At 34.5% G+C, this 27,089-nt stretch overlaps 1 protein-coding gene across 1 annotated transcript in view; it reads right to left on the bottom strand.

The window, feature by feature from the left end:
* Positions 1-27,089, bottom strand: part of GAS2 (growth arrest specific 2) — a 137,992-nt gene that overhangs the window by 94,468 nt on the left and 16,435 nt on the right. The window contains exons 3-4 of the mRNA XM_040255644.1: positions 22,955-23,076; positions 1,009-1,150 (exon numbers count right to left, since the gene is read on the bottom strand). Of these exons, the coding sequence (XP_040111578.1) occupies positions 1,009-1,150; positions 22,955-23,076 (264 nt within the window). The remainder of the gene's footprint in view (positions 1-1,008; positions 1,151-22,954; positions 23,077-27,089) is intronic.

Below are 27,089 nucleotides of genomic sequence, written 5' to 3' on the forward strand. Positions count from 1 at the left end.
CTGAAGGATGCTCAGCTTACTTTGATGTTAATATTTGGTATTACGTGGTTTTGCAAATTGATTTTTAAAGCCTCAGGCAAAAGAACCAAAGCATTTCCCCCACCCTCTAAATGTCTCCTTTCTTTACTTAGTTCCACTTTACTAAAACTGGTCTTTAATTCCAATATTTTCTATTTTAGAGTACCACTGGGGTAGATCTTATATAAAAGATTTGAACATTTAAGGGTACCAAGTAATGTCAAACCCTAAATGGTCCAATGTATGTTTTCTCCCAGGGAAATACAAAACCAGGCTCTGTGGTCTGGAAGTGCATTTGCCAAAATTCAATCATAAAACAAAACAAAAACCCCAGAATTATCTGGGTAAGCCTAAGCACTAAGGTATATGGTAAGACTCTTTGAGCCTGACTCTTTGAGACCCCACCTGTCTTTTTATTCCGTCATTTTCAATTTGCCCTAATCTCTTGCTTGTTTGCCTAATTTTTAACTAGCAAAAAACAAACTTCACTAACTAAAAATAAGCTTACCTAAATTATGTTTCAACAAAGTGCTTATACGCAATAGTGTTTTCATAATTTTTTAGAGGTGAAAAGACAAAAGTGCTCATGATGGATGGCTGGAATACATGTAGCTATTCTTCTATTCCAGGTAAGAGCCTGGTGGTAAAATTTAACCCTATTTTTTCCAAGAATCCCCCATTTTACATTGTATATGCTTATTTTTAGCCAGGAAAGAATTCTGCTACTTATGTTCCTGTTATTTTATGCACAAGGTGATCAAGAGTAAGAGGGTGAAATTTTCTACCTTCAAAAACACAAGTTTACAAAAACTCTGCAAGTTTACAAAAACTCTACAAGTTTACAAAAACTCTACAAGTTTACAACAAACTACATTTTTTAAAGTTAAAAAACTGAAAAGAATCACACAAAGAAGTTAATTTTGAGAGTTATGCTGACAAACAATAATTTTAATATCATATCAACTAAAATTCTAAAGGAAATATACATACCCAAACCTTCCGATTCAAACAGACATGTTTCATCTACTCCTAAATCTCGGCACCAGGATAAGAAATTTGCTGTATTGTCTCTGGCAAAAAAGGAGCCTGAGGGTGCACTGGCTTTGCATGGAATCTTCTTCAAGGGTAGATTCTGAAAAACAAAGAAATCTCACTCTGGTGGAATATCTGGCAGTCATCACAGTGACACATTTATGTTTTCAATAAAATGCTTTGGTATGACCTCACAGCAGCAAATAGATTTGTGAATAGCTATAGGAAAGGATATGAAACACAAATGAAACTTAGTTGGTAATCAAGAGAGTATGAAAACCTATGCCTGTAAACATAAACTTGCCTTTTTAATATCTAGAAGTAAATGTACATAAACCCTTTCCCTGGCTCAGACTGCCACTCTCTTTCTCTTCTACTGTTTTTATGGGGAGGGTAGGGGCCTTCTCTTTCATCTGTGTATTCTGTCAGTATTTCTCATAAAATATGTATAAATGTATTTCTCATTTGTGAAAGAAGAAACACAAATATGAATATGAACATAGATAAAATGTAACATACACAGCTCCATTCTTATTTGCATACACAGACACACAATAAGAATTACACAAGAATGATAAAGCCAAAAGAGAGCAAAAGAATTATCTAACATCCAGAAGACTCTTATCACCAATGCCAAGAAAAGGAAATATTAAAAATTTTTATCTTTCAACAATAACATTCTACCTTCATTCTTTCAGACTATTTCCTTTTAAATCACAGATCATTGCTCTATTATGTAATACAAAAATAATTCTGGTTGGATTTCTGCTATCTGAACTTGAAACATATTTACATTCTGCATCATTTCTCTTCCAAGATAAGAAAATGCTTAAGATAAGGGAGCGTGCGAACCTGGACAGATTTTTCTATTATTAACCCCAAAAATTTTAGCCCTAGAAAGCTCCCTTTCCATACCAAATGTTATAAAGAATTGCATGAGGTATTTTTTGTTCCTTTAATAGAATATAACTAGTTTTCGTGGCATTCCATGAAGTCAGAGTTTGATTCCACATGATGTGAATGCCTGAGCCAAGTATTTGATGATTTGGGCTAGACAGAGCTTTGCCTCTGAAAGCAAAAGAGATCAAGGGAGACGCATTTTATGATTTAAATTCGTATATAGGATTATTCCTTCTATTCTCTGTGAACAAGAAAATATAAACAAACTGTTGACTGTTGAGGTCATTTACAAGGATGGTTATAAAAAATGAAATGTGGTCTTTGTGTATTGGTGAAGCCTGCAAATATCAAACTATTACTAGATTTTTCCTGTCCAATGATTTTATAGTTACATAACCAATATATTCAGTTACTAAGTCACTCAAAGAGTGTGTCTATCTCATATCCAAGATCCATCTCTTTGTTGCTAAGTTTGTTTTAGGCTTAGACATAAAAAAATTTTTGCATGAATATACATATATTTATATAGATACATATAACAATGTGCATGCATGCTCAATTGCTCAGTTGTGTCTGACTCTTTGCAACCCCATGGACTGTAGCCCTCCAGGCTCCTCTGTCCATGGGATTTTCCAGGCAAGAACACTGGAGCCTACTTCAGGAAATGACTTCTCAACCCAAGGATTGAACCCATCTCTCCTGTATCTCCTACACTTGCAGGCAGATTCTTTACCACTAAGCTACCTGGGAAGCCCACATATAATAATACTCCTTAACCAATTTGGCTAAGTAGTGGCTTTCAAAGGAATGTTTTCCTATATGAATTGTAAAAGCAATAAAAAAATAGCATAGTATAATATCACCTTTATAAAATATTCATGAACATCAATTAGTCTATATTTATTAAAACTAAAATACATACATCCTTAAATCTAGCAATTTACTCCTAAGACTATATCTTGCAAATATAATAGTATTTTATATTTGTACTATATCTTGCAAATACAATAGTGCTTTAAAATATATGAGCAAGTATATTTGTTGCAATGCTGATTGAATAGAAAAAATAGACATAAGAGTGTGTCAAGAAAGCGATGGTTGAATAGTATATAATATACAAATACAATGGAACTCTGTGCAATAATTTTTTAAAAATAAGATAAATGTATATGTGTGAACCATAAGACTTTCAGTACATACTCTTAGGCAGATAATAAACAAACACATACGTTCACTACAATTTCATTTTATGATGTGTGTGTATACATACACATACATGGTATAGATGGCCATATATGTTGTTAAATTGCATATAAATATGTTGGATTATAAATATGAACATTGTATTTATTTATATAACATTAATTTATGGAAAATTCAAGTCAGATATCCATCAAATTAATAGTTATTACCTTTGAGGAAGGTGATTGACGCAGAGAGGATCATTTACATCTTACATAATTCCAAAATATGTAGTAAGATTTTGAGTGACTTTTACGTTTTACCAATATTTTCTGATTAAATTCCCTTCTAAAGTCTTTTGATTCAATCCACTACCTCTTTCTTTTTTAGTATAAATTTATTTATTTTAATTGGAGGCTAATTATTTTACAATGTTGTATTGGTTTTACCTCTTAAGTGAATCACCTGCTAGGGGTTGGGAGTCCAATTACCTGAGTTCAAACCCAGTTGTGTCACTTTCTTGCTACAATAGTTTTTGACAGATTACTTAATGTTTCTGTTTCTCAGTCTCCTCTAGTCAACATGTATAGGAGGGAAAAGTGCATCTCACTGACTATGTGTGTGTGAGTGCAAATTAAATAATATAATTCAAGTGAGGGATAAGTGTTCAATAAAGGTTATTATCACTGCCATCACTGCAAGGAAAAATATATCGAATTGCCTATGACTTCCTTCTCTCATATTTTCTTACAAACATTTGATTTTATTCTACTATAGGTATAAAAACTCAGGAAAAGATGGGCAAACAATTTATTTGTATCATTCCCTTAAATGTGAATTTCATCTTTGAAATACTTTTCCAGTAAAACTTTCTGTGATAATATTGGTAGAAATGATCTATATCTGTGCCACCCATTGTAATAATCACTAGTAATTAACAGTGGCATGCGGTCATTGAGCACTTGAGCTGTGGTGATTGTGACCGAGACTAATTTCTAAATTTTATTTCTCTTTAATCAATTGATACTTAAATAGCCACATGTGGCTTGTGACGATCATATTAGGGAATTCATAATAGGAAAAATAAAGCCATTATTTGGAGATTTAGAAAGTCCAATATTTGACCGCTTGATTACTTTCCCTCTAATATAGTCCCCGTTTCTTCCAAGTCCCCTCAAATCCAGCAGTTCCCCTGATACAGTTCCTGAGATAACAACTGTGTTCACCATTTGGAAAGAGTTTACTTATGTGCTGCAGAGTACAACATGCCTGCCCTACTTACCACACTGTGGGTGTTACAGCTTCAGAAGGGCAATAGTGATTAATTATATTTAGAATACTTATAATTTACACCTACAGAACCAGGATATTCATCATTTTACTGCCACAGAGCCAGATACAGTGCTTCACACATAAGCAGTCCTGACTTTTGTTTTCTGAAACACGTGGTAGGTGGGGAAGGAACAAATTAGCATTGTGAGTGCCTCCATGCTCTAGGCACACAAAACCTATACTTTCATACAGATTATCCTTTTTAATTCTCAAAAAGTAATGTCATGAATTAGGTATATAATAGTATCTCCAATTTCCAAGCTGGAAAAACTGAGCTCATACATAGTTGAAATCAAATCACTCAGCCTCTTATACCCATACACTTCTAACTGTTCCATGAAAGCTCACAATTGCCTGGAATTTAATATATTTCAGCACTTGATTTATTTCCCAAGGTTTTAGCCAGGTAACATTAAAATAAAGAATTATGTATTTTCTTTCACCTATTAAACCTAGAAAAAAATGGAGAGAATGGTATCTGTAGTTCTCCATAGGCAGTGAACTAAAAATTTAATACTAGTAGTTTATTTTTTTAACTTTACTAGTAGTTTAAATAATCCATTTTTCACAAAAGTTTGAGACAAAATATTCCCCTTGATTACATCAAGTAGACATTTTAGAAATAAAACAGAAGAGATATATAAAAAAAGAAATGGAAATTGCCAAGAACTAATATCTTTCCTTTTCCAAAGGGTATATAGAATGTACTTTCAAATATGCAGGCAATAAAGTCACTCTTTCCATGATGGAATCAAAATTTCCACTGTATCCCCTTGCTCCTTTTAGTTTTGCCATATATTTTATTGAAAAAAAACTCTCAATAAAATTATTTCATTGAACATTCACAGTACCAAGGTATATGAAGGTAACTACCCAGTGGCTTTAGAAAGGATGAAAATACATTATTTAAGACCAAATTACTGAAATTAAAAATGGGAAAAATTATTTCTAGTACCGTCAACTTCTGGAGACTCTGCAGTAGACTTCACGCCTCAGACAGAGTGAGCTATGATTTAGGACAATAGCAACTCAACTTATTGGCACTGAATTCAAAATCAATCTTTCCTATTCTTTCTCTTTCCAAGATACATTTCACTCTAGAGAATGGGTCCCACAGCAAAATTTGGTGTAAATTTCATGCTGTAACAATATAAGAATATTTACATAAATTAAAAAATATAATTAAATAAGGTTTCTCAGTAAAATTCTGGTGAAAGTGAAACTGTTAGTCACTCAATCATTTCTAGCTCTTTGCGACCCCATGGACTGTAGCCCATCAGGCTCCTCTGTCTATGGGATTCTCCAGGCAAGAGTACTAGAGTGGGTTGCCATTCCCTTCTCCAGGGGATCTTCCCAGACTAGAGATTGACCCCAGATCTCCTGCATTGCAAGTGGATTTGTTACCATCTGAGCCAGCTGGTACACCCGGTAAAGTACCCCTGGTACACCCTGTAAAATCATAAAGAAATTATTTAAATTAAAAGCTAGAAAAAGATGTTAAGTATTTTGAATTATTTGAAATTATTTCTGGTATAACATAAAATGATACTGGAAATGAAGGTCTAGTGCTCAAAATTCAGGTTTAAAAGATGAGATGGACAATAAAATGTTAAGATGCTAATTAATGGAAAACTTATGTCCACATTATAACCTGCACACATATATTTACAGCAGCTTTATTCATAATTGCCAAAACTTGGAAACAATCAAGATATCCTCAGTAGGTGGAGAAATAAACTGCTACATATGCAGAAAATAGAATAATATTCAGTGCTTAAAAAAAAAAGTCTACGAAAAGACACAGTGGAACATTAAATGTATATTACTAAGTAAAAGAAGCCAATCTAAAAAGATTTCATATTGTATAATTCCAACTATATGACATTCTGAAAAAGGTAAAACTATAGAGACAGTTTTTCCTTTGTTACCACTGGGTTTCCCTGATAGCTGAGTTGGTAAAGAATCCTCCTGCAATGCAGGAGACCCCGGTTCGATTCTTGGGTTAGGAAGATCCACTGGAGAAGGGATAGGTCACCCACTCCAGTATTCTGGCCTAGAGAATTCCATGGATTGTATAGTCCACGAGGTTGCAAAGAGTCACAAGATTGAGAGATTTTCACTATAGAGATGTAAAATAATTAGGAGTTTAAGAGGAGGGAGGTAGGATCAAGTGATTCATCGTGAGATTCATCACACTGGGTTTTTAGGGCAGTGAAACTATGAATGATACTATAATGGCATATATATATGTCATTATACATTTGTCAGACCCCATAGAATGTACAATACCAAGAGTGAACCCTAAATGTTACAGTGGACTTTGGGTGACAATGACCCATCAATGTGGATTCATTGATTATAACAAATGTACCATTCTTCTATACTTTTTGCTCAACTTTGCTATGGACCTAAAACTATTCCAAAAATTAAATTCTATGAAAAATTTATTATGTAATTGACAGTTATTTAAGAAGTACCAGATGCTTTACAGTGGAGAAAATATAGGAAATTCAACAAGAAATGGATTCTTTCCATTTTTATTTGCATTGTGCCTAATTTTACATATACATCCACATGGGAATCATTATCTAAATGCCATGTTACTATAAAAAGCTTCTGTTCTCCCAACTAATGGTTTACATATGACTAGACAGAGATTAGCTTAAAAATTCCTGAAGTCTAGTCCTACACTTGAAAATTCAGTTAATTGGTGAGGCTCTCTAAAAATTTTAAATAGAAATTTAATCTGATTCAATTCAACCAATCATTATTAAAGCACAAGTCTACTCCAGTTCTAACATTAGGTACTGGAGGCAGACAAGGCCAAGGTTCATTTTTAGAGACTCTGTTTCTTTGAGAACAGACTTAAAATCATGGTATTATATGGTAAGAAATACAACAGAAGCTTAAGTATTTGAACAGAAGCTTAAATTTGACTCTTTAGAAAATGTTAGGATGTGTCTTTAATTTTGGGGAGAGGTTGATCAGACATCATTATAAAAAAGCCTCACAAAGGAACAACATTTTACAAAATGGAAGGATTTAAGTTCTTACCAAACCTAAAAAATGAAGAGCAATACATTCCATAAAGTGAAAATCTGACAGAGATACGGGTGTTATGATGAGTATAGAATGCATGTGGAGGAGAAAATGAGACCAGAAAGTTAATTAGCCCAGGATCACAAGGGTATTTTATGTCTAACAAAAATTGCTAATATTGTAATCTCAACCGCAAATTATAAACTCAAAGGCCCAGAAGAAGTCAGGCAGATTAAATAACAGATTGAAGTGGCTAGCTCTAAGGGACTAGAAGAAGTGGTGGAGACTGTGGAAAACTAAAGAGCTCCTGCTATGTCCAGGAGGGGCAGCCATATTTATTTAGTTCTAACTTATTGCTTCCACAAAGAAATGCAGTCACAATTTCTTGTTAGATCTTCCAATTTTTTCAGAATAATTTGGAAATCTGGATAGTTTAATATGAAAATACTCCGATGTAAACAATCAGATCTATAGGCAAATATATGTGGTTTCCAGTTTAAACTCTCTTGTGTTCATAATGGTGAATAATTTAAAAATAAAGAAATAAATAACATTTTAAACTAAGAAGTACTAAATCAATTATATGCACACTTTGGAAAATTAACTAAGTCTTTTGTTGTCAAAGGTGGAAGGAAGGAATGAAAAAAGGTTTTTTAGACAATTCTACAGAAGTTTGGGCTTCCCTGATGGCTCAGACCATAACAGATCTGCCTGCAATGCAGGAGACTTGGGTTCTGTCTCTGGGTCAGGAAGATCCCCCGAGGAAGGGAATAGATACCCACTCCAGTATTTTTATCTGGAGAATTCTATGGACAGAGGAGCCTAGAGGGCTATAGTCCATGGAGTCACAAAGAGTCAGACACAACTGAGCGACTAACACTTTCACTTTTTATTTTCCCACGGAAGTCAAAAACAGTGACTTTTCTTTTGCCACTTCCATCTTGGAACACCTCTAAGTCACAGCTATAGTATTCAGACTGAAAGAGTGAGATCTGAATGGAAGGAAGAGAAACACTCTCTGAATATGAAAGATTTCTTAAAGAAAGGACGGTTACACTGACAAGTGTTAGACTGTCAAATGTGACAGTCCCTCAGAGTCTCAACAAAATGAACAGTAATTGTTAAGTATTACTTATAGAAACTCAAACAAATTGATGATACTTCAAAAAATGTTTTTGAGAGTGTATGTCAGTTTTCTGTGTCCTTGCTACAATCAAGAAATTACCTTAAGGAAATAGACAGGAAAATTATTTTAAAATGCATCTTAAATTTTTCCTTTCCAACAACATTTTGTACATTCTAAGGTATGATAATGTATGACTATTGGCAGCAGATTTCAAGTTCACAGGGTTCTAATACTTTGGTGAAAACTCCTTTTTAGTATCCATCCATATGATATCGAATAAAGAAAAGCATTTTCAAAAGTCCAAAGATTGCCTTATGGATGGATTCCAGGAAATTCTTTATTTTAGTGCTGATTTCGAAACACTTTTTGAGCAACTTTTTAAAAATAATTTATGGGACTGCAGAGTTGGGGCATTGTAAATGCCCATAATGGTATCTCCATAGATGCTCAGTAAATTTGGAACACTGGGATTTAAACTTTTAGTAATTCAAAGAGGAAAGTTTTAAGGCTGCAAATCACCAGCAATAAGATGGTGATCAAGAATGCTTGTTTAATCTACTTAACCTTTGGAACCTCAGGTTCATCATTTGTAACTTCTTATGAGAATTAAACAAGATATTTTGGAAAATGCCTACTACCAATGCTAGACCATAGTTTATCTCCAATTAACATTATTTTTTTCAAATACATGTCTACTTTCAGTCTATTTACACGAAATACCCTGATGAGAGTTGAAAAACAGTTACATCACCACATCTGTAATTAATAAAATAAGCCCACAAATACATAGGAAAAGTTTGAGATTTTACATTCATGAAGAGAAGTGTTAGTTGCTTAGTCATTTTGGACTTTTTGCAATCCCATGGACTGTGGCTGCAAGGCTCCTCTCTCCACGGGATTCTCCAGGCAAGAATACTGGAATGGGTTGCCATTTCCTTCTCCAGGGAATCTTCCCAATCCAGGGACTGAACCCAGGTCTCCCGCATTGCAGGCAGACTCTTTACTGTCTGAGCCACCAAGGAAGCCCACTTATAAAGACAGAGAGCTGCTTATAATGTGGCTTCTGTGGTTTGTATTAGCCTGGCTTCCACTACTGACCTGAGGACCACGGCCCTTCACTTCCATAGGCACACTATGGAAAAGTGGCCTCCACAGTGGCTTCTATAGCCTTCCTTAGGCTTCCACTTCCATAGTGGCTTCCACGGTACCTAGTGGCTTCCATGGTCCTTCACTCTTCCATAGCCACACTGGCTTCTGTTCCCACCTTCCCATCCTCACCATTCTCCCTCCAGCCACACAGCCCTTACATAGAACTGTTCTCTGTCCTTTCTACATCTCTGTCCAATTACCTCCCAATCCCAGATGATGGACCACTTACTCCAGAACACCACCCCTCAATTCCGCTTTATAATTTCTTAAAATCCACAGTGTTCAAGGGCTCTTGCTGCCATGTCCCTATGTAAGATTAACTGATAAGCAACTGTCTCCCACTAGATGGTTTAGTCCAGGAGGAAGGGAACAGTGTACACTTTTGTTCACCATCTTATCCTCAGTTCAGTTCAGTTCAGTCGCTCAGTCGTGTCCGACTCTTTGTGACCCCATGAATCGCAGCACGCCACGCCTCCCTGTCCATCATCAACTCCCAGAGTTCACTCAGACTTGCATCCATCGAGTCAGTGATGCCATCCAGCCATCTCATCCTCTGTCGTCCCCTTCTCCTCCTGCCCCCAATCCCTCCCAGCATCAGAGTCTTTTCCAATGAGTCAACTCTTCGCATGAGGTGGCCAAAGTACTGGAGTTTCAGCTTCAGCATCATTCCCTCCAAAGAAATCATAGGGCTGATCTCCAGAATGGACTGGTTGGATCTCCTTGCAGTCCAAGGGACAATCAAGAGTCTTCTCCAACACCACAGTTCAAGCATCTATCAAATAATGCTTATGGAAAATTCATTGGATAAATACGAGTCCGAGTGTAGCCATAGCATTTGCCCAGCAAAAGGCAACAGAATAGAATGGTTATAAGCACAAACTTTGGAGCTAGGCTGCCTGGATTTGAATCTGGAATCTTGATTTACTACTTATGTAATTTCAGGTATGCAAACCAACTTCACTTTATGTGAAATGGCATTAATAATAGTGTCTACATCATAGGGTTGCTATGATGGGATGTTTATGAGTTTATATGAAAAGTTCTTAAAATGCCTGACATGTAGTAAGGTATAAATATATGCTTGTTAGAAAACTGAAACAAAGAGAACCTTTTTAAAAAATGATATAAAATTCAGCCTGTGGCTTCAGTGAACTATTGGGGTTTTTAATGATCACTAAAACATATAGACATGGTCTCAAAAATATTCCTCATTTCCACTTATATATCTTGCCATCCAGGATAACTATCAAATTATTATATTTCTCTCCCAAACAGAACTTCATTCTGTTAGTTTTGTCCCCACATCATCATAGTTTTTCAAACCTCAAAAAGCATAGTTTTGCTTTGATTCATCCCTAATCCCTTCTTATTGTGGCCAATAGGTAATCAGTCCAGCTCACTGCCATTTTCTAATAAATATGTATTCAAATATCCTGCTCCATGCAATGTAGTATTGACACTCTTACTCTAAATATTTTAGTATTTTATGTATGAACAAAGGCAGAAACTTCACAAAACATTCTTCCTATCTTTAACTCCAATCCTCCTAACAAAATCTGAACATCATCATCATATCAACGTTTCTAAATTTAATGCTTTCAGTCTCCGGCTCACTGTCTGCAAATGATTCAAATGCTTAAGCCTTGTAGCTTTGAGGTTCATCAGCTTAATCAGTCCATGTGCCAAATTCTCTTCATGAACTCTTGACATCAATCAAGTGTTCACTACTCCTAGAATATGCTTATATCTTTCCAACTTCAATATTTGGTTCATTAACCACAAAGTTACTTTGTATTTGCCTTTTCTCTCTGTCCATCTATTAATACCAGGTCTGGGAGATTCAAATTTCACTGCTTCCACAGAAACTTCCTGAGCACGCTGATAAATTGACTTGTTACCTGAACCCCTATAGAATCTCCTATCTGTATCAGTAGATGTTGGTGTACAATGATGTGTTTCAATTTAAGAGTTAAGTCTGCAGATGTTTGTGATTTAAAAAAAAAAAAAACTACTGATCTAACGGTTTATAACTGAATATCTTTTAAGGACTATGGCAATTAAGGCATATTCAAGTTAATGCTAGAGTCCCCCTCTTACTCATTTGCTTATATTTTTCTTGAGCAGAAATTAAAGGATTGGTATGGCAGAAAGCCCACAGTGTTTCCTGGGTACCAATGGGGGCATTTTGCACAGTATGTAGAAACCCATGATCTTCCCTCAACTCTTCCCCAGCCTTTTCAATTGTAAAATAAAACACTGTCATCCATTTCTTTATTTATGAAATCCTGAACCAATCTCCCTTCTCTAGTCTATCTAATTCATCACCAAATCCTGCCAAGCCCACCAAAAGTATAGCTCAAAACCATCTACTTCTCTCCAGTATTTATGCTACCATCCTAGGCTAAATGGTCAATAGTTTTCTAAGTGGGTCCTCAGTCCCATTTTCACCTCTTCGAATCCATTCTTCACACTGCTAATGTTATCTTTTTAAATACATGATCGTGTTCCTGCTTAAAACAGTGTGAAATGGTATAGTTTTGTTCTTAAAAAAAGAGGACAACATCCAACAAAACTTAGCACTGGTCTCATCTCCTGATGCTCTACTATTAAATTCTAGTATCCATACATTCATTTACCTTTAGTTCCTCAAAGTCATTCTTTGATAGTCAAGGGCTTTCATAGGTGCTCTTTTCTTTACCTGAAACATTCACTGTTCCCCTCTGCCTGACTAATGCCCATTCCTATTACAGAATAATAGATAAATATTTCTACAAGACTAAGTTAGGTCTTCTTACTTGCTCAAATAACTTGGACTTTCCCATACTTAGATGTAACAAAGCTATAATTTACTGCTGGTGTAATTATTAGCTTAAAGTTATTCTCCCTTCCCTGCCACTCCACAATTTACCTTGTCCTGCATATTTTAGTTGTTCAATAAATGCTTATTGAGCAATTGATAAAGTTTCATCAATGCAATATATGTTATGGTGATACAAAGTTTGAGAACCATTGAGACATGCCATTTATTGAGTACTTACTGTTGATATCTGCATTTTTATACATTCATATTTTATTTTCATAACTAGACTATAACCCTTTGAGAGGTGAGAGTAATGCTTTACTATTTTCCTTTTTAGTTATGAACATCTTGAACACAGTTACCATTCAATAACTATTTGTTGAAAAATCTAGAAGCGCAACCTTAAAAGGTACTTTATATAGAGTGGTTAGGTGTCAGCCAACAGATGACATCTGAACAGAGATGTGAAGGGAGTGAGGGGTAAGTCATACACGCATGTGAAGAAAGACAGCCCTAACAAGACAGAAAAGCAAGTGCAAAGGCCCTGTGGTGGGTGGAACCTGCTTGTTGGGTTCAGAGAACAGCAAGGAAGCTCGCACGGCTGCAGCAAAGTTGGATGAGGGGAAAGTCATAGGGAATCATATTAGATAGGTAGCTGGGAATCAGAGCACATAGTGCCTTACGGACTGTTAGCAATATTTCAGCTTTTACTCCACGTATGTCAATGTGTCATTGGAGAATTTTGAGCTATGAGTTGAAATGATGTAACTTAAGTTTTAAACTATCTGATGATTTAATCCATGTAAAAAGCTTATTTGGCCCAGAGTAAGAATTCAACAAATGCTTGCTTCATTATCCTATCACAGGGAATTCATGTAATCTGAGGGAAAAAGGTCAGACATTTACTTCTCAGTCTTTAAACAATAAAGCAAAATGACAACATGGGACAAAATGCAGTATTGTTCATCTTTTATAATTTATAATATAGTTTATATGTATATAATTATACAGATATAAATGTATACACAAATTGCTACTTATTTCTTATATGGAGCAGTGGTGCTAGCAAGCTTATTCATTGGACAAGCAGCTTATGCTGGTGTGAAATTAGACATGACTAGCAAAGTAATATAAACACTGAACACATACTAGACAGCTTCATGCATGATATGTAATGCATTTTCAAACTACTAAGTGAAACAATAGAAGGCATTCATGTAGTCAGCTGCTAAAAGCTTAAGATACATTTGAAAAGCTTTATATACTGTAAACTCAGTTACCTCATCTAAAAAACATTATGCCATTAGCCTGTAATGTACCAGTACCACCTCTCTTGGACCACACACACGTCAATATGGTGAGTACTTATATTTTAACTCATCTAGCAATCTCCAGACGTGTTTAAATTAAAAAGAAACCCTTTTCCCCTGATTTTCAGCCACTTAAAAATGTTCTTATTATAAAATCTGGGTATGTTCTCCATTAATAAATGGCATGCATAATCATTATTGATTTGTTAAATGACCTGAATTTCTCCAAAGCATTTAGTAACAGCTCATTTTAAATTAATTGATTTTCTACTTTCCATATGGTGAAAGTGACTTTTCTTGACACAATATTCTATATCCACAGTGCTTTGAAACAGCAGTGACCACAATGAGTGCTATCAAATATCATGAAAATAGTTCCCCAATTACACTATTTTTTACAATTTTGTCTTGCCCATGTGCCTGAATGCGGTTAAAATGCAGGATGTGAGCATGTAAGTGGAAGAGATGATATCATCGTGGAAAAATTTGATCAGGTTTGCTTTTATGCTCAGGGGGCAACATTCTGTTGGTGCTCTGATGCAGATGAAAAAATGTGTATGTCTATGCTTGTGTGTATGTGTGTGTGTGTGTGTGTGTGTGTGAGCTTCCTTCTTCTAATCTAGGATTTGTTTTAATTTTTTTTCATGTTTTCCGGGATTTCAATTCAACATGCTTTATTTTTTGTCTTATGCTTCACATATCTTTAATGCAACCCTCATTCACACTACTAAATACTGTCTTACACTTGGAACTTTTGAAACAGTTTTCCAAAAAGATTTGAAGGAGAGGCCTTTATCAGCAGATCCACATAAACTTGTAACCTCTGAAACCTGGCAAATTTACCTGGCCTTTCTTCTTCTCCCCCTCATTTTGGATTGTGGGGGAATTCTGTCGAGTTTTACAATGGGGCTACAAACATCCTCTCTAACATCTCTTAGCACAAAAAGCTCATCAGACATAAATTCCAATGTAAAAGGAACATTAGAACTTGGGGAAAAATGACTTGTTTTTGCTCATACAAAAAGGTCAGCACCTACTGGTCTAGGTAAGTAAGAAAGAAGGTAAACATAACAATGATAAATTATATTTTACTTGATCTGAAAATCTATCTACTACCACATACATATATGCTCCCTGCACGCATGCTAGGTCGCTTCCGTAGTGTCTGACTCTTTGCAGCCCCATGGACTGCAGCCTGCCGGGTTCCTCTGTCCATGGGGGTTCCCAGGCAAGGATATAGGAGTGGTTTGCCATACCCTCCTCCAGGGGATCTTCCAGACCCAGGGATCAAACCTGTCTCTTTATGTTTCCCTGCATTGGCAGGCGGGTTGTTTATCACTAGTGCCCCCTGGGAAGCCCTTTATATTCTCCCTAACAGAGAGTAAATTCCTTGAGTAGACTATATTCCTTGAGAGTAAATTCCTTGGGTCTATCTTTATGCCATACTCTTTCTCACCAACAACACATATATATATATATATAAATATCCAAATGAATAATATCATCTCCTGTTCCTAACATAAACTCACCAATTATCTATCAAATTTTAAAATGACATATGGAAGTAGGACTCAATTATTATGAAATATTTATAGTTTATAATATTCTATATTATTAAAGGCTGATAATATGTGAACTTGCTACCCTTTATGACCATTTTTATCTTTCTTTTTGAGTTATCTATCAATGAATAAAATAACACAATTTTGGAAAACCAATAGCAATATTTATTGCTTATTTTTCCTGAGCACTGAAATTCTCTGATTCCCTCTTACAGTTTTACAGAAACTTTACTTTTACCTTGGTTGTTAAATAGTGTTTTGGTAGATAGCTAATTAAGGGCTGAGACAAAACAACAGTTCTTATAGTGCCATTTCACTCACCAACTGTTTTATTGGACTTGAGCAGTTATTGAGAAAAAGATGTAAAGAAAAATAAGAAACAAACATGGCAATTTCATTTTTATGGCTTTTTCTGTGATTGAAAAACACAGTCCTTAATTGCTATAACAATACTTCATTTCAGGTCAAAAATATCTCTTGAGAACCTATTACATGAAAGGCCCTACAATTATTCTTCCTCTTAATACTCAATGGTGAACAAACTCATAAAACTATTGGTTATCACTCATCTCATCTTTATTTGATTTTTCAGGAACTATGGCAAACATTATAAACAGGCAATGAAATAAAATCCTTAAAGTGAATAAAACATTTGGATATTAATATGTTCTTTGTATCATCATTTTTAGTTGTAGCTAATGCTCTGAACTCAAATAATAAATGTGACATGTGAATATAAAATAACACCTACAATTAACTAAATAACCAACCTCCTCCAACATTCCCTTACTAACTAGTTTAGACCTCCATGGTCTATTGCTTCAGGCCATCTCTTGTCAGTACTTTTTAATGTCCTTAGACCCTTGTTCTTCCACTGCACCACCCTAAAATTCTCCAATCTCCTGCTTAGTCCATTCCTTAGAAAGTCAATTTTGTTCCATATGATTTTGTATTAATAGGTCAAAGACTTTTGAGCCAAGCAAAACCAGCAGAGGAAGGAATTTCCAACTTGATAAGAATTGAAGTCTTAAGGATTAAAAAATCATCTCATAATAACATCTGGATCTATAAGTAACTGTCTGCATTAGCCCATTGATTCACTCATTCACTTATTCATTTACCCAAAACATGTCAACTGAGCATCTATATGCCAGTCATTATGATGGACCCATATATGAATGAAACACAAACCATGTTTTCAAGGATCTTAGAGTAGAATAAAGGAATAAATAAAGAACAAGACAATAGCTAAATATCATAATATGGTGCAGGTGCTCTAACAGACAAGAGCCAATTTGTAGACCCAGAGCCCAGTGAATGAAAAGAATGCAGATCTCAAGCCTTTACTGTAAAGCTTCCTTCTAATAATCAAAGTGACCTCAACTGTTTACTATGCTTTAGAGAGACAGATATGCCTTGTGGGGATCAAGAGATAGACAGGTACCTGACCTAAGTCCATGTTACACTATGACTATTGTGCCTTTGAACACATCAGTGGTTAATTTTATTTTATTTTTTCCTGAATGTGTATTTGGTATGGGTATTCTTAGCAGTTTTCAGAATTTTTATTCCCTGAGACAGGAAATAAATTCATATTTGATAGAAGGACCAATTAAGATATCACAATTTTGAAAAAAATTCAGGAATTCATACTACTATCCAGATGTAGTTGTTCCAGATGTGGTCTTTTCACTGAAATGTAAGAATAAATATTCTGGTACTTGGCATGCATCTATTAGTATGGAAAATGTAATTTTCTTAATCCTGACAAATAGAAAACTCCAGAAGCAGTTTACATATACGTGACAAAAATAACAGAGCACTTACTGTCTTGCACATCAGCTTCAGCTCTGTGACATAACCTATAGGGACCATGAGGATTTCAACATCCCACAAGATATCAAACTCTTCCACTATCATGATATTTTACTGATTTGATATTGAAGAACTAGATGATATTGAGGAAAACTAGATGACTTCATGAAATATATTCATTCTATCGGGTGTAAAATAAATTCCATGAGTATCCAGGAAGGGAGTTTCGCCACCAAAAAACAGTTTCTGAGTCCAGTAGTGTAGACAATGTAGGAAAATTGCCTTATTTGTAAAGGACATCATTCAAGAGTTCCTTGCTAGCTATGGTTGTCTGATGGAGGTTGAATCTCAGTTTTAGGATACTAACACCAATGAAACTTGAATGGTTTATAATGAACTTAGTGCCAGATAATCAACTTGGCCATATTTTCAGTTGTACTCAGCAATACTCTACCATGGAATGAAAGTGTCACCTATGGGATTAGTTCAATCAGGCCTGAAGATCCAGGTAAATTCCATTAGCACATTATTCACTTCCTATCCTACCCACCTTTTCACACTACGTTTTTTCCTCAGTCTGCACGTGTAAATCCACATCAAGTCAACTATGCCTAGTTGACAATGGGTGAAAAAATAGTCAGGAGTGTTTTCATATCATTCCATGTTATACACCAACATTTATGCTATAGCATACAAGCCCCATTCAGGTGTATCACTTTTTGCCTGGAAAACCCTATAAAGAGAAAAGCCTGGCAGGCTACAGTCTATAGCGTCACAGAGAGTTGGACACAACTGAGCAACTAAGCATGCATGCACTGTAAGAAGGTACAGAACAGAAAAAAACTCACAAAGATAAAAACTTTAAGCAAGACATTTCATTATCCCTAAGCTAGAGATGAAAATTTTGTCCAGTGTTCGGGGACTCAGAGAAATAAGGACAAAAGAATTTAACTTTTATATAGGAAATAATTGACTTTATTCAAAATTTAAAAATATTTATATTTATTTTCTTTAGTTCTAAGGAATTTGACTTTATTACTGACTTTCCTATTTTTTTCTTCTCAAACCCAGGCAGCAAGGTAGCCCATCAAAAATCATTTATTTCTATATCATTCTACCTATATTTCCTCCTTCTTGTCATGATTTACTCTGTTGGTTTAATACTGGCAATATATTGGCATTTCAAAATCATGGATTTCTTAAGAAATATTCAGTTATTTTAGTTGCATAGCTAGATACAGATTCCTGTAGAATAATCACAGCTGAGATTTTCTTTTCAATAACCTTTTATCACTTCTACCAAACTTTCCTGTTCTGTCAGAGATATCAGCCATACACACATATTTCTCAATTTCTCTGAATTCAATCTTGATAAGATATTCTCTCAACAAAATGTGCTATTGATTTTTGAGGGGAAAAAATCTAATGTTTATGTCGTATTTAATTCCTGGATGATACAACATCCTCAGATACTGCGATCTCACAGCTCAGAGAACCAGGTATTCTCGATGGGCAGATGTTCTCTGGGTATTCTATCTGACTAGGATGTTCTTTCCCCTTTGCCGTAAACAAGGGCTGGATTCCACATTTAGACGCTGAAAGCTCAGTTCCTTCATTGGAGCATAATGCAGCATTTACCAAGTAACAGAACTTCTCTCTTTTTTTTTTTTTCTTTTTCCCTTCATGTACTTCAAACCTGATCTAACCACCCAGGGCTCTTTGAAGTCAAAGGAAGCTCTGAACCTAGGGGAACTCTGATGTCTGAGGTAGAGTCTCTTAAGATAAATGAGACAAACAGAAAGGAATGTTAGGAGAAAAAGAGAGGTTGAATCTTTTGAGTATTTTTGCACCATGTCAATGCCCCAGGGGTTCAGAGAATCGTGTACACAAATCAGCAAGTTATGACTGGGAAGAAAAACAGTAAATATACAGTAAGAAAGGGTTCCTACAATTGAACTCTTTAGACCAGGACATGAAAGTTCATATATTGATGTAATAATTATTTTGTTTGATTGGAGATGCCAAGTTGAGTCAGGCAACTAAGGGTCAAAAGGCATAAAACCTAACCTTGGACTTATCACTTGTTTTGGTTTTCATATCTCAGTAGGATATTGGAAAGTTAATTCTGTTCAGATTTTTGCTGTTAAATTTCCTCAGCTCCTGGATTATTAAAATTTATTTTTTATAATGAATTGATCAGATTATGGTATATTTAAACTAATCAAAACCAAATTATACATTCACTTGCAGCCCACTGGACTCAAATGCTTCTACCCAACTATGGCCTAATTTTGTGAAATCTCTGCATTACTCCCATGCAAAATGAGAAAACCCAAAGGCTAAGATTAACTACTCACAGCTAAAAACATAGAGTGGCTATTTTTTAAATTGATCCACTGATGCTTGGAAAGAATCATAGGATATAATTTATTTTCATTCAGGGTATTTTATTAAGTCAGAATAGGCTATGAGTCATGCATTTATAACTAAAATATTAAATATGTAAACTGTCTAACCTATTTATTCAATTTACTTGCAAATATTAATAGTGCTTAAATCACTCTTAACACAGACATGCTTCACACATACCAGACATAACTTACTCACTCTAATGTGTTTACACAGCTGTAAAATTCCCAAATTAACTATCAATCAGGAAAAGTAAAAATATTACTATGAGAATAAGAACATGAGATTTAAGCTGCTGTAAAAAAATTACAAAGGACTTCCTACTACGTGACTTCAGATGGGATCAAATTTGTTGTTGATTTTTTAAAGTAATTCTAACATCTTCCTAAATATAATAGTTTCACTAATTCAGCAAAGTAATTGGTCAGCTCATCTATCTTTTCCACAGTTGTTCTTAAATTTCAAAATGCCAAGGTGGAAAATAATTACTTACACACGTAAGCAAACTTAATATTGTAACCTTTAATTTGAAAGTCTCCTTTTTTCCCTAAGGGAAATAGTCCATTTAAACTCAACTACCTGGGTTTTAGTAAGTCTATTCTGGTTTAAATTTAGATTTAATAATAACAAATGTTGTAGAATCTCATATAACAACTATTTCTGTTTATAGACAAAGATGGATTGAAAAACCATGAATTGTGACAAAATTATATTTTGAACAATAATAGCTATGAAGATATTAGCCATTTGGCTTTTCATCTTTTGGAAAATTTCTCGTAAAACTCAAAAAAAGAAAAACTAGCTGTCTTTGCATTTTTCATAAAATAAAGCACATGCTATTTTGATTTAAGCTGCTTTGGAAGTAAGTTGTGAAATATATGAATTTTGCCAAGGGCACAGAAGGCAATTCAGTCAAAAGCAATTGTGTTAACTTCTAACTCAGAATAAATTTGACTTTCTAAGCATTGAAAGTTAGGTCATAATGGGTTTTTAAAAATCTACACTTGTTTAATTATGATGATTGAGCTTTTATACTAAACTATGTTTATCATAATCAAAATACACGAGTTTTTTATTCACTTAAACAAATGACTGAGGGTCAAGAAAGTACTTTAAGTTGTTTAATAAAATCTTGTTGCAGTTTTACTCACTTTGAAAGAAAAATTTCCTTTGTTTCTTTTTATGTTTTATAGTTTTATTATAAAAATAATATAATTTGAAATAAATGTTTCAAAGGAAATAGCTAGCAAACTCTTGACCTCTGGCTATCCTCAATATTACATATTTTTATGGAGATTTGGGGCAAATATACTTATATTTGGATATAACAGCTACATGCTAACTCTAAACTTTCACAGAATACTTTTTCTTCTGATTTCCTCTAGTTAATCTAAAATTCTCCTCAGTATCTTTTAAGTCTCTCAAATGGGGAAGAGAGGTAACGTTTATCATGAGTTTTTTTGTGTCATACTCTCTGGGAGGCACAAAAACATGCTTTTTAATCCTATTTTAAAGATAATGAAGCCAAGGCTCAGACACACCCACTCAATAAATAATAAAACTAGAACCCAAGCAAAATCTGTTCAATATCAAAGCCTTTGTGCAATAGACTAATGCTTTGGGGGCTATCTTACACTTGACAGTCTTATAATTCTGTTCAGGGATCTTAGTTTCTGTTTTAAAAAGCAGAAGTTTACAAAATAAAACCAGAAAACTGTACCTTGTTTACACTTTGTTAATTGGAAGAGTTCAAGATCTTAATAAGGAGACAATGAGCTTTCTTTTCTCAACAATAAATAATACAAATAGAGGTTGCACAAACAAGGTTATGCTTTCAAACAAGTCTAGGCACAAAACTTTTTTTCCTCTGTTAATTATTTTAGAGTAAATTTTCTATACACATTGTCCTACTAGGCATCATGTTTTCTCATTAGTGAACAGAAGTAGAGGCCAATTACATTATAATGGAAGCCACAGAGAAAAATAGGTGTCCTAACAGTTCTAATATTAAATTTGTATTTTCATAAGCACTTTCTTCATGTCTAAGCTATGCACAGAGAACCAAAATGAAAGAACACTTGATTTGGAAAGAGGACCTCTATGCCAAGTTCTTGCTCCATCATTTACTAGCAGGGTGATCTTTCACAAGTCATCTAATCTGTATCTAAATGCAGAAAAATGAACTCAATGGTTCCCAAACTTTGCTGCACATCAGATTCACCTGCAGAGTTGTTTAGATACCCCAACCCCCAGATCCTTCTCCATATGGATTAAATTGGAATGTTCAGGTAAAGGAGCCAGGCCCCATAGTTTTTAAAGATCTTCAGGTGATTTCTTGGCCCAGCAAAGTTTGGGCCACTGGACTAACACTTTTTAAGATGATGAAAAAAATGGAGGGGCTTTGTATATTATGTAATACTTTACAGAGTGATATAAAAAGCTAAAGAAAAATTTATCCCCAAACTAACTAGTGTTATAAAAAGAAATATATTAATTCAGGGAGCTTGATCTTTTGTTTAGATTTTTAGTTCAGTAATCATAAAGAAACTTTACATAATTAGCTTTTCTTTTTCTTTTGCCAGAGTTGCAGAAATATTTTTTTTCTTTTTCTTTTAAGCTGTCTTAATATTATTTTAACCTCATTTTTTCTTACCTCTTTTTCTTCTCTGTGTAAAATTAAGAAAAGTTTTATCTACATGTTCCCTTCAAAAATAACTAACACCACACTTTTATTATGTATTTATAATAGCTAGGGAAAGTATTAGAACAATGTGCAGAAAAGAAATCTGAACAATCAGAAAGAAAATAATTTGTCCAGTTACTTAGTTCAATCTACTGCTTACTTAAAAAGAGCAAAAAATTACATATTCCAGATATTTTGTTGTAATATATAGCCATAATAATTCTATTTGGAAAGAAAGACCTATTCAGTATGTCTTTCTTAGCTAGATTTTGTTCACTGCCTGATGACACATTATTTCTTTGCTACATTTTAAATCAATATATCAGATTCAACCAGTTTATATACAGTATTTGTCTCCTATTAATGCCATCAATTTCCATAACCGTCTATTTAATTAAACTTGACCAAAAGGATCATGTGTAATTTGAGTGCAAATAACATGTTACCTAATTAGAAAGCACCCTCCATGTTTTGTTGTTAATAGAGGAATTAATGCATCCATTCACAACAAAATTCTCCAATTAAACTCAATTTGTAAGCTATCGAAAATGCAGTCCGCCATCTGATAGTGAGTGATTTTGCCTTGGGATCTTTTACCTTGGTGGGCTTGGCAATGTCCATGCTCTCTTTGAATTTCTCCTGCACAGTTTCTGCAAGTTGACAGAGCAAGGCACCATTATCCAACTTCTCCATAAAAGTCTCTGCCGTAATTTCCTTCCCTGCAATAACAAAAAGAAGTCTTATAAAAGCACAATCATTCCCCAACCCAAATGTGACACTCATGCCAACATATTTGATGCAGTTTTAATCACCAAAATTCCATTTCCCACTGAGTTACATATCTGGGATAGGAGATCACTGAAAAAAAAAATGGCTTCTTTGGAATTTTATATTTTCCTTTGGTCTCAATTTGATCTCTTAATGAGCCCAATTCCTTTATCTCCTCATATTAGGAAAGGAAAGTGAAGTCGCTCAGTTGTGTCCAACTCTTTGTAGCCTATCAGGCTCCTCCATCCATGGGATTCTCCAGGCAAGAATACTGGAGTGGGTTGCCATTTCCTTCTCCAGGGGATCTTCCCAACCCAGGGAACGAACCCATGTCTCCCACATTGCAGGCAGATTGTTTACCCTCTGAGCCACCAGGGAAAACCCCTCATATCTAGAAAAACACTAAAATCCTTCACAGTGACCACTGTTTCTCATGACTAGCAAAAAGTTTCATGAGACTAGCAGAAATCTGGGAAAATATGTACTTGATTGCATGTATTTCCTTTCACCAAAATCACATATGTCCTGACCTTTCCTCCCTGCCTCTTTGGATCAGTCTCTCAGAGCTATCTGAGGTGCTGTCTTCTTGGCCACAGTCCTCATTTTGCCCCAAATAAAACTTAACTCACAACTCTCACTTTGTCCATTGTTTTAAGTTGACACTGTAATACAGGTAAAGTTAATGCAAGTAATAAACTGTCTATAAGAAAACACTATCCCTCTAACCATTCCTCCCCTTTCTGACCCAGTGCTTAAAGTATGGAATTATTAGGTTCATATTTCTGCTTTTTTGCCTCTCCTCACAAACATCCATAGCTTCAACTACCACTCTTAGGAACAAGATTCACAATTATCCATCTCTGATATTTCAATGGGTAAAAGTTATTTCCCTTCTTTCTTACATGCTCCCAAAGTAAATTTTCTTTCTTCTGTTTTTCTCTCACTTTGTAACAGTTTTATTGGGATATGATTCACATATCTTACAATTCACACATTTAAAGTACATAATTCAATGAATTTTTAATATATCCACAGAATTGTACAATTATCATCACAGTCAATGTTAGTACATTTTTGTCTCCCCCCAAAGAAACGGTATTCTTTTATCTCTCTTGATCTCTTCATCCCCTCAGCTCTATAAAACCATTAATCTCTTTCTTAAATGTTCCTCAAAACTCCCTTCCCAAAGCGCTTTCCTTTTCCTGGTTTTCTAATTGTCAGAATACATGTTTCCTTCTGTTTCTAGAACCATGAAAGTGAAAGTGAAGTCGCTCAGTCGTGTCCGACTCTTTGTGACCCCATGGACTGTAGCCTACCAGGCTCCTCTGTCCATGGGATTTTCCAGGCAGTAGTATTGGAGTGGATTGCCATTTCCTTCTCCATAATCTTAATAAAAAATTCATAATCTGATACCTAAACTCTATCAACAAGAGCAATGACTAGTCTTCAAATCCTCAACTTCTGTCTTCAGAACATATCATAATCACCATCAAAGTTAACATTGCTAAACACAGTCCTCACTGAGTCACTCTTCATCTTTGTGGCATAGTCCCTAATCTTCTCTTCTACCTAAAAGATAAAACATATACACTTTAATCCAGTATACTAAGTCTTCTCATACGTTGCTAGTCAACCTTTCTATTTGAACTTCCTTATACCCTGCTCCTGGTCTGCACCCTGCCTTCCCAGGTCCATTAGCAGACCTTGCCATTTCCACTCTGATGCCTTTGTTCTAGGCATGGCCTCTGCCTGCAACACCCCCTTATCTTTTATCTGCCTAGCCAAATTCTACTTTTAATCAGAAATCCAGAGAGATTCTCCGAGCACAGTTGATTGCCTTTCTATATGTTCATACTCATGAGTATCACTCAGTCTGACACTCATCAAACTTCCTTTATGGCTGATATGTTTTGCATAAAGTTCCTGTCATCATCAGTACATTAAAAACCTTTTGAGGTATATATCATTTTGCATGTGTGTTCCTAGAGAGGTAAGCAGAATGTTACTTACATAGAATGCACCTAGTAAATTTGTTCAGTGGGCATGTGAATTAACAAATGAAGAAACAAATTCTTGTGAAACTCTGAGAAAATGTTGGGTATTATTTTTGTGAAAAGTAGTTAAGGCAAAAACATAAAAAGGAGGTATTTTAAAGTTTTACACAGAGAGTCATAGGATTACATTTTATCTTGAGAAAAATGTGTGCAGTTCAATCCTGCAAACACTTAAGATAAATATAAACCAACTGGAACAAGAGATAAACTACTGGCTTAAAGTTAAACTCACAATATCTAATTCATTTGGTCTTTAAGAAACATCTGTTTTAAATGATTTTTTTTAATAGTTTGGGGGGGAAGGGCAGGTGAAAGAGGAAAAAGAATTACTTTTTTTATGTTCTTTTTTCCCTACTGGATAGTTCACATTTTAGCCCTCAGTTAGGATAATGATTTCTGCAGGTGGCAAAACATCAGTAGCTCTAAGTACTCACCACAGAGATAGTCTATACAGAACTATTACTATTTCAAAATTGTATGCAGTTCAACTCAATTAAGGAATTAAAGTAGTAGTCTCAAGATACAAAAAGCCAGCATAACAGAATTTTTATTATATTTTCACCATATTATATTGCATTTCTAAAAATAATAAGAAAGTTATTTTATAAACAAGCATAAAAAATAAATATTAGAAATATTTTTTTAATATGTCAAGGTAAAGAAGGTAAACTTTACCTAAACTTAAAGATTCTATTATAATGTTAAGTGACAAGGGTACAGTAAATTTAAAAGAACTTCTAAGTCATAAAAAGAAAAATGGTGTTCATTAAAAAGTCATTAGCAATTTACCTTTTGGTATGACTTTTATTTTTTCTGAATTATACCTGAAAAACTTTTTGTTATCCTGTTTTTCATGAATATTTGTGGAATTTTACATTGAACATCTGTACCTAATGAAAAATATATTAGGTGCCAGCTTTCAATTCTGTATATTTTATAGCTCCAAAAGGTGGGACTTTTTCTTTTGGCTAACGCAGACACTATTACATACTTTATAGCTGAAGTGTATGACTCAAATGAAGGAAAAATGCAAGCAGAGAATTTTTTTAAACCTTCACATATAACATATTTTCCATCTAACAATTAAGAATCATAAAGTATATACTTTAAATATAGTGTATAATTTTAAGAAATCAACTATAATCCTTATATAGGAGGATATATTACCATACTTTCTGCATTAATATTACCAAAAATATATTAAAAACAGAATATAAAGTTAGATGAATTTAATCACAACAAAGCCAACAGAATAGACTATGAATTACTAATTATAATTTCTCAAGTGAAAGCTATACAAAGTTAAATCTCTGTTAGGCAGAACCAGATCTTTAAGATAAATTGTGTAGCTGGCTTGAGACATTAGATGATGCATGCTAGAAACGGTAGGATTCTAGTATCATAGACTTATTTCTTCCCCAATCCTATCTTTCCTTTTTTTTTTTGTATAATTAGGGAAAGGAGGGGTAATGAATAGATACAATTAAATCGTGGTGGAGTACCAGCCCACACTGGGTTGTCTATATTATTGGCTTGAAGGTTAAACCCAAAATAGCCACGTCTAGAAGAAATATCTTTACTTTCTGGATTCATAATTCTGGACTTTGATCTTCACACCATCAGTTCAGTCATGACCAGTGCCAGTAGACAGAGATCAGGGAGGTTGGTTAAATATTGTGATTAGTCACTTCCTCTTAAAATACGAGGGCACAATGATATGAAATAATTATCTACCAGAAATATTTTGTCAGGTAACTAAAATCAGCACACATACTTGTACATACAAGTGTATTTCTCCCAGAAATGTGTGCTAGCCATCATTTCCATAAAGATTATCCTTTTATTTTGCTAGGAAAGAATGTTTTCCTCCTAGAAAGTTAGCAGTTTCCTAAAATATGACAGCATCTAAT

This window comes from Oryx dammah, unplaced genomic scaffold, assembly GCF_014754425.2.
Source record: "Oryx dammah isolate SB20612 unplaced genomic scaffold, SCBI_Odam_1.1 HiC_scaffold_15, whole genome shotgun sequence".
NCBI classification, from domain to species: Eukaryota; Metazoa; Chordata; class Mammalia; order Artiodactyla; family Bovidae; genus Oryx; species Oryx dammah.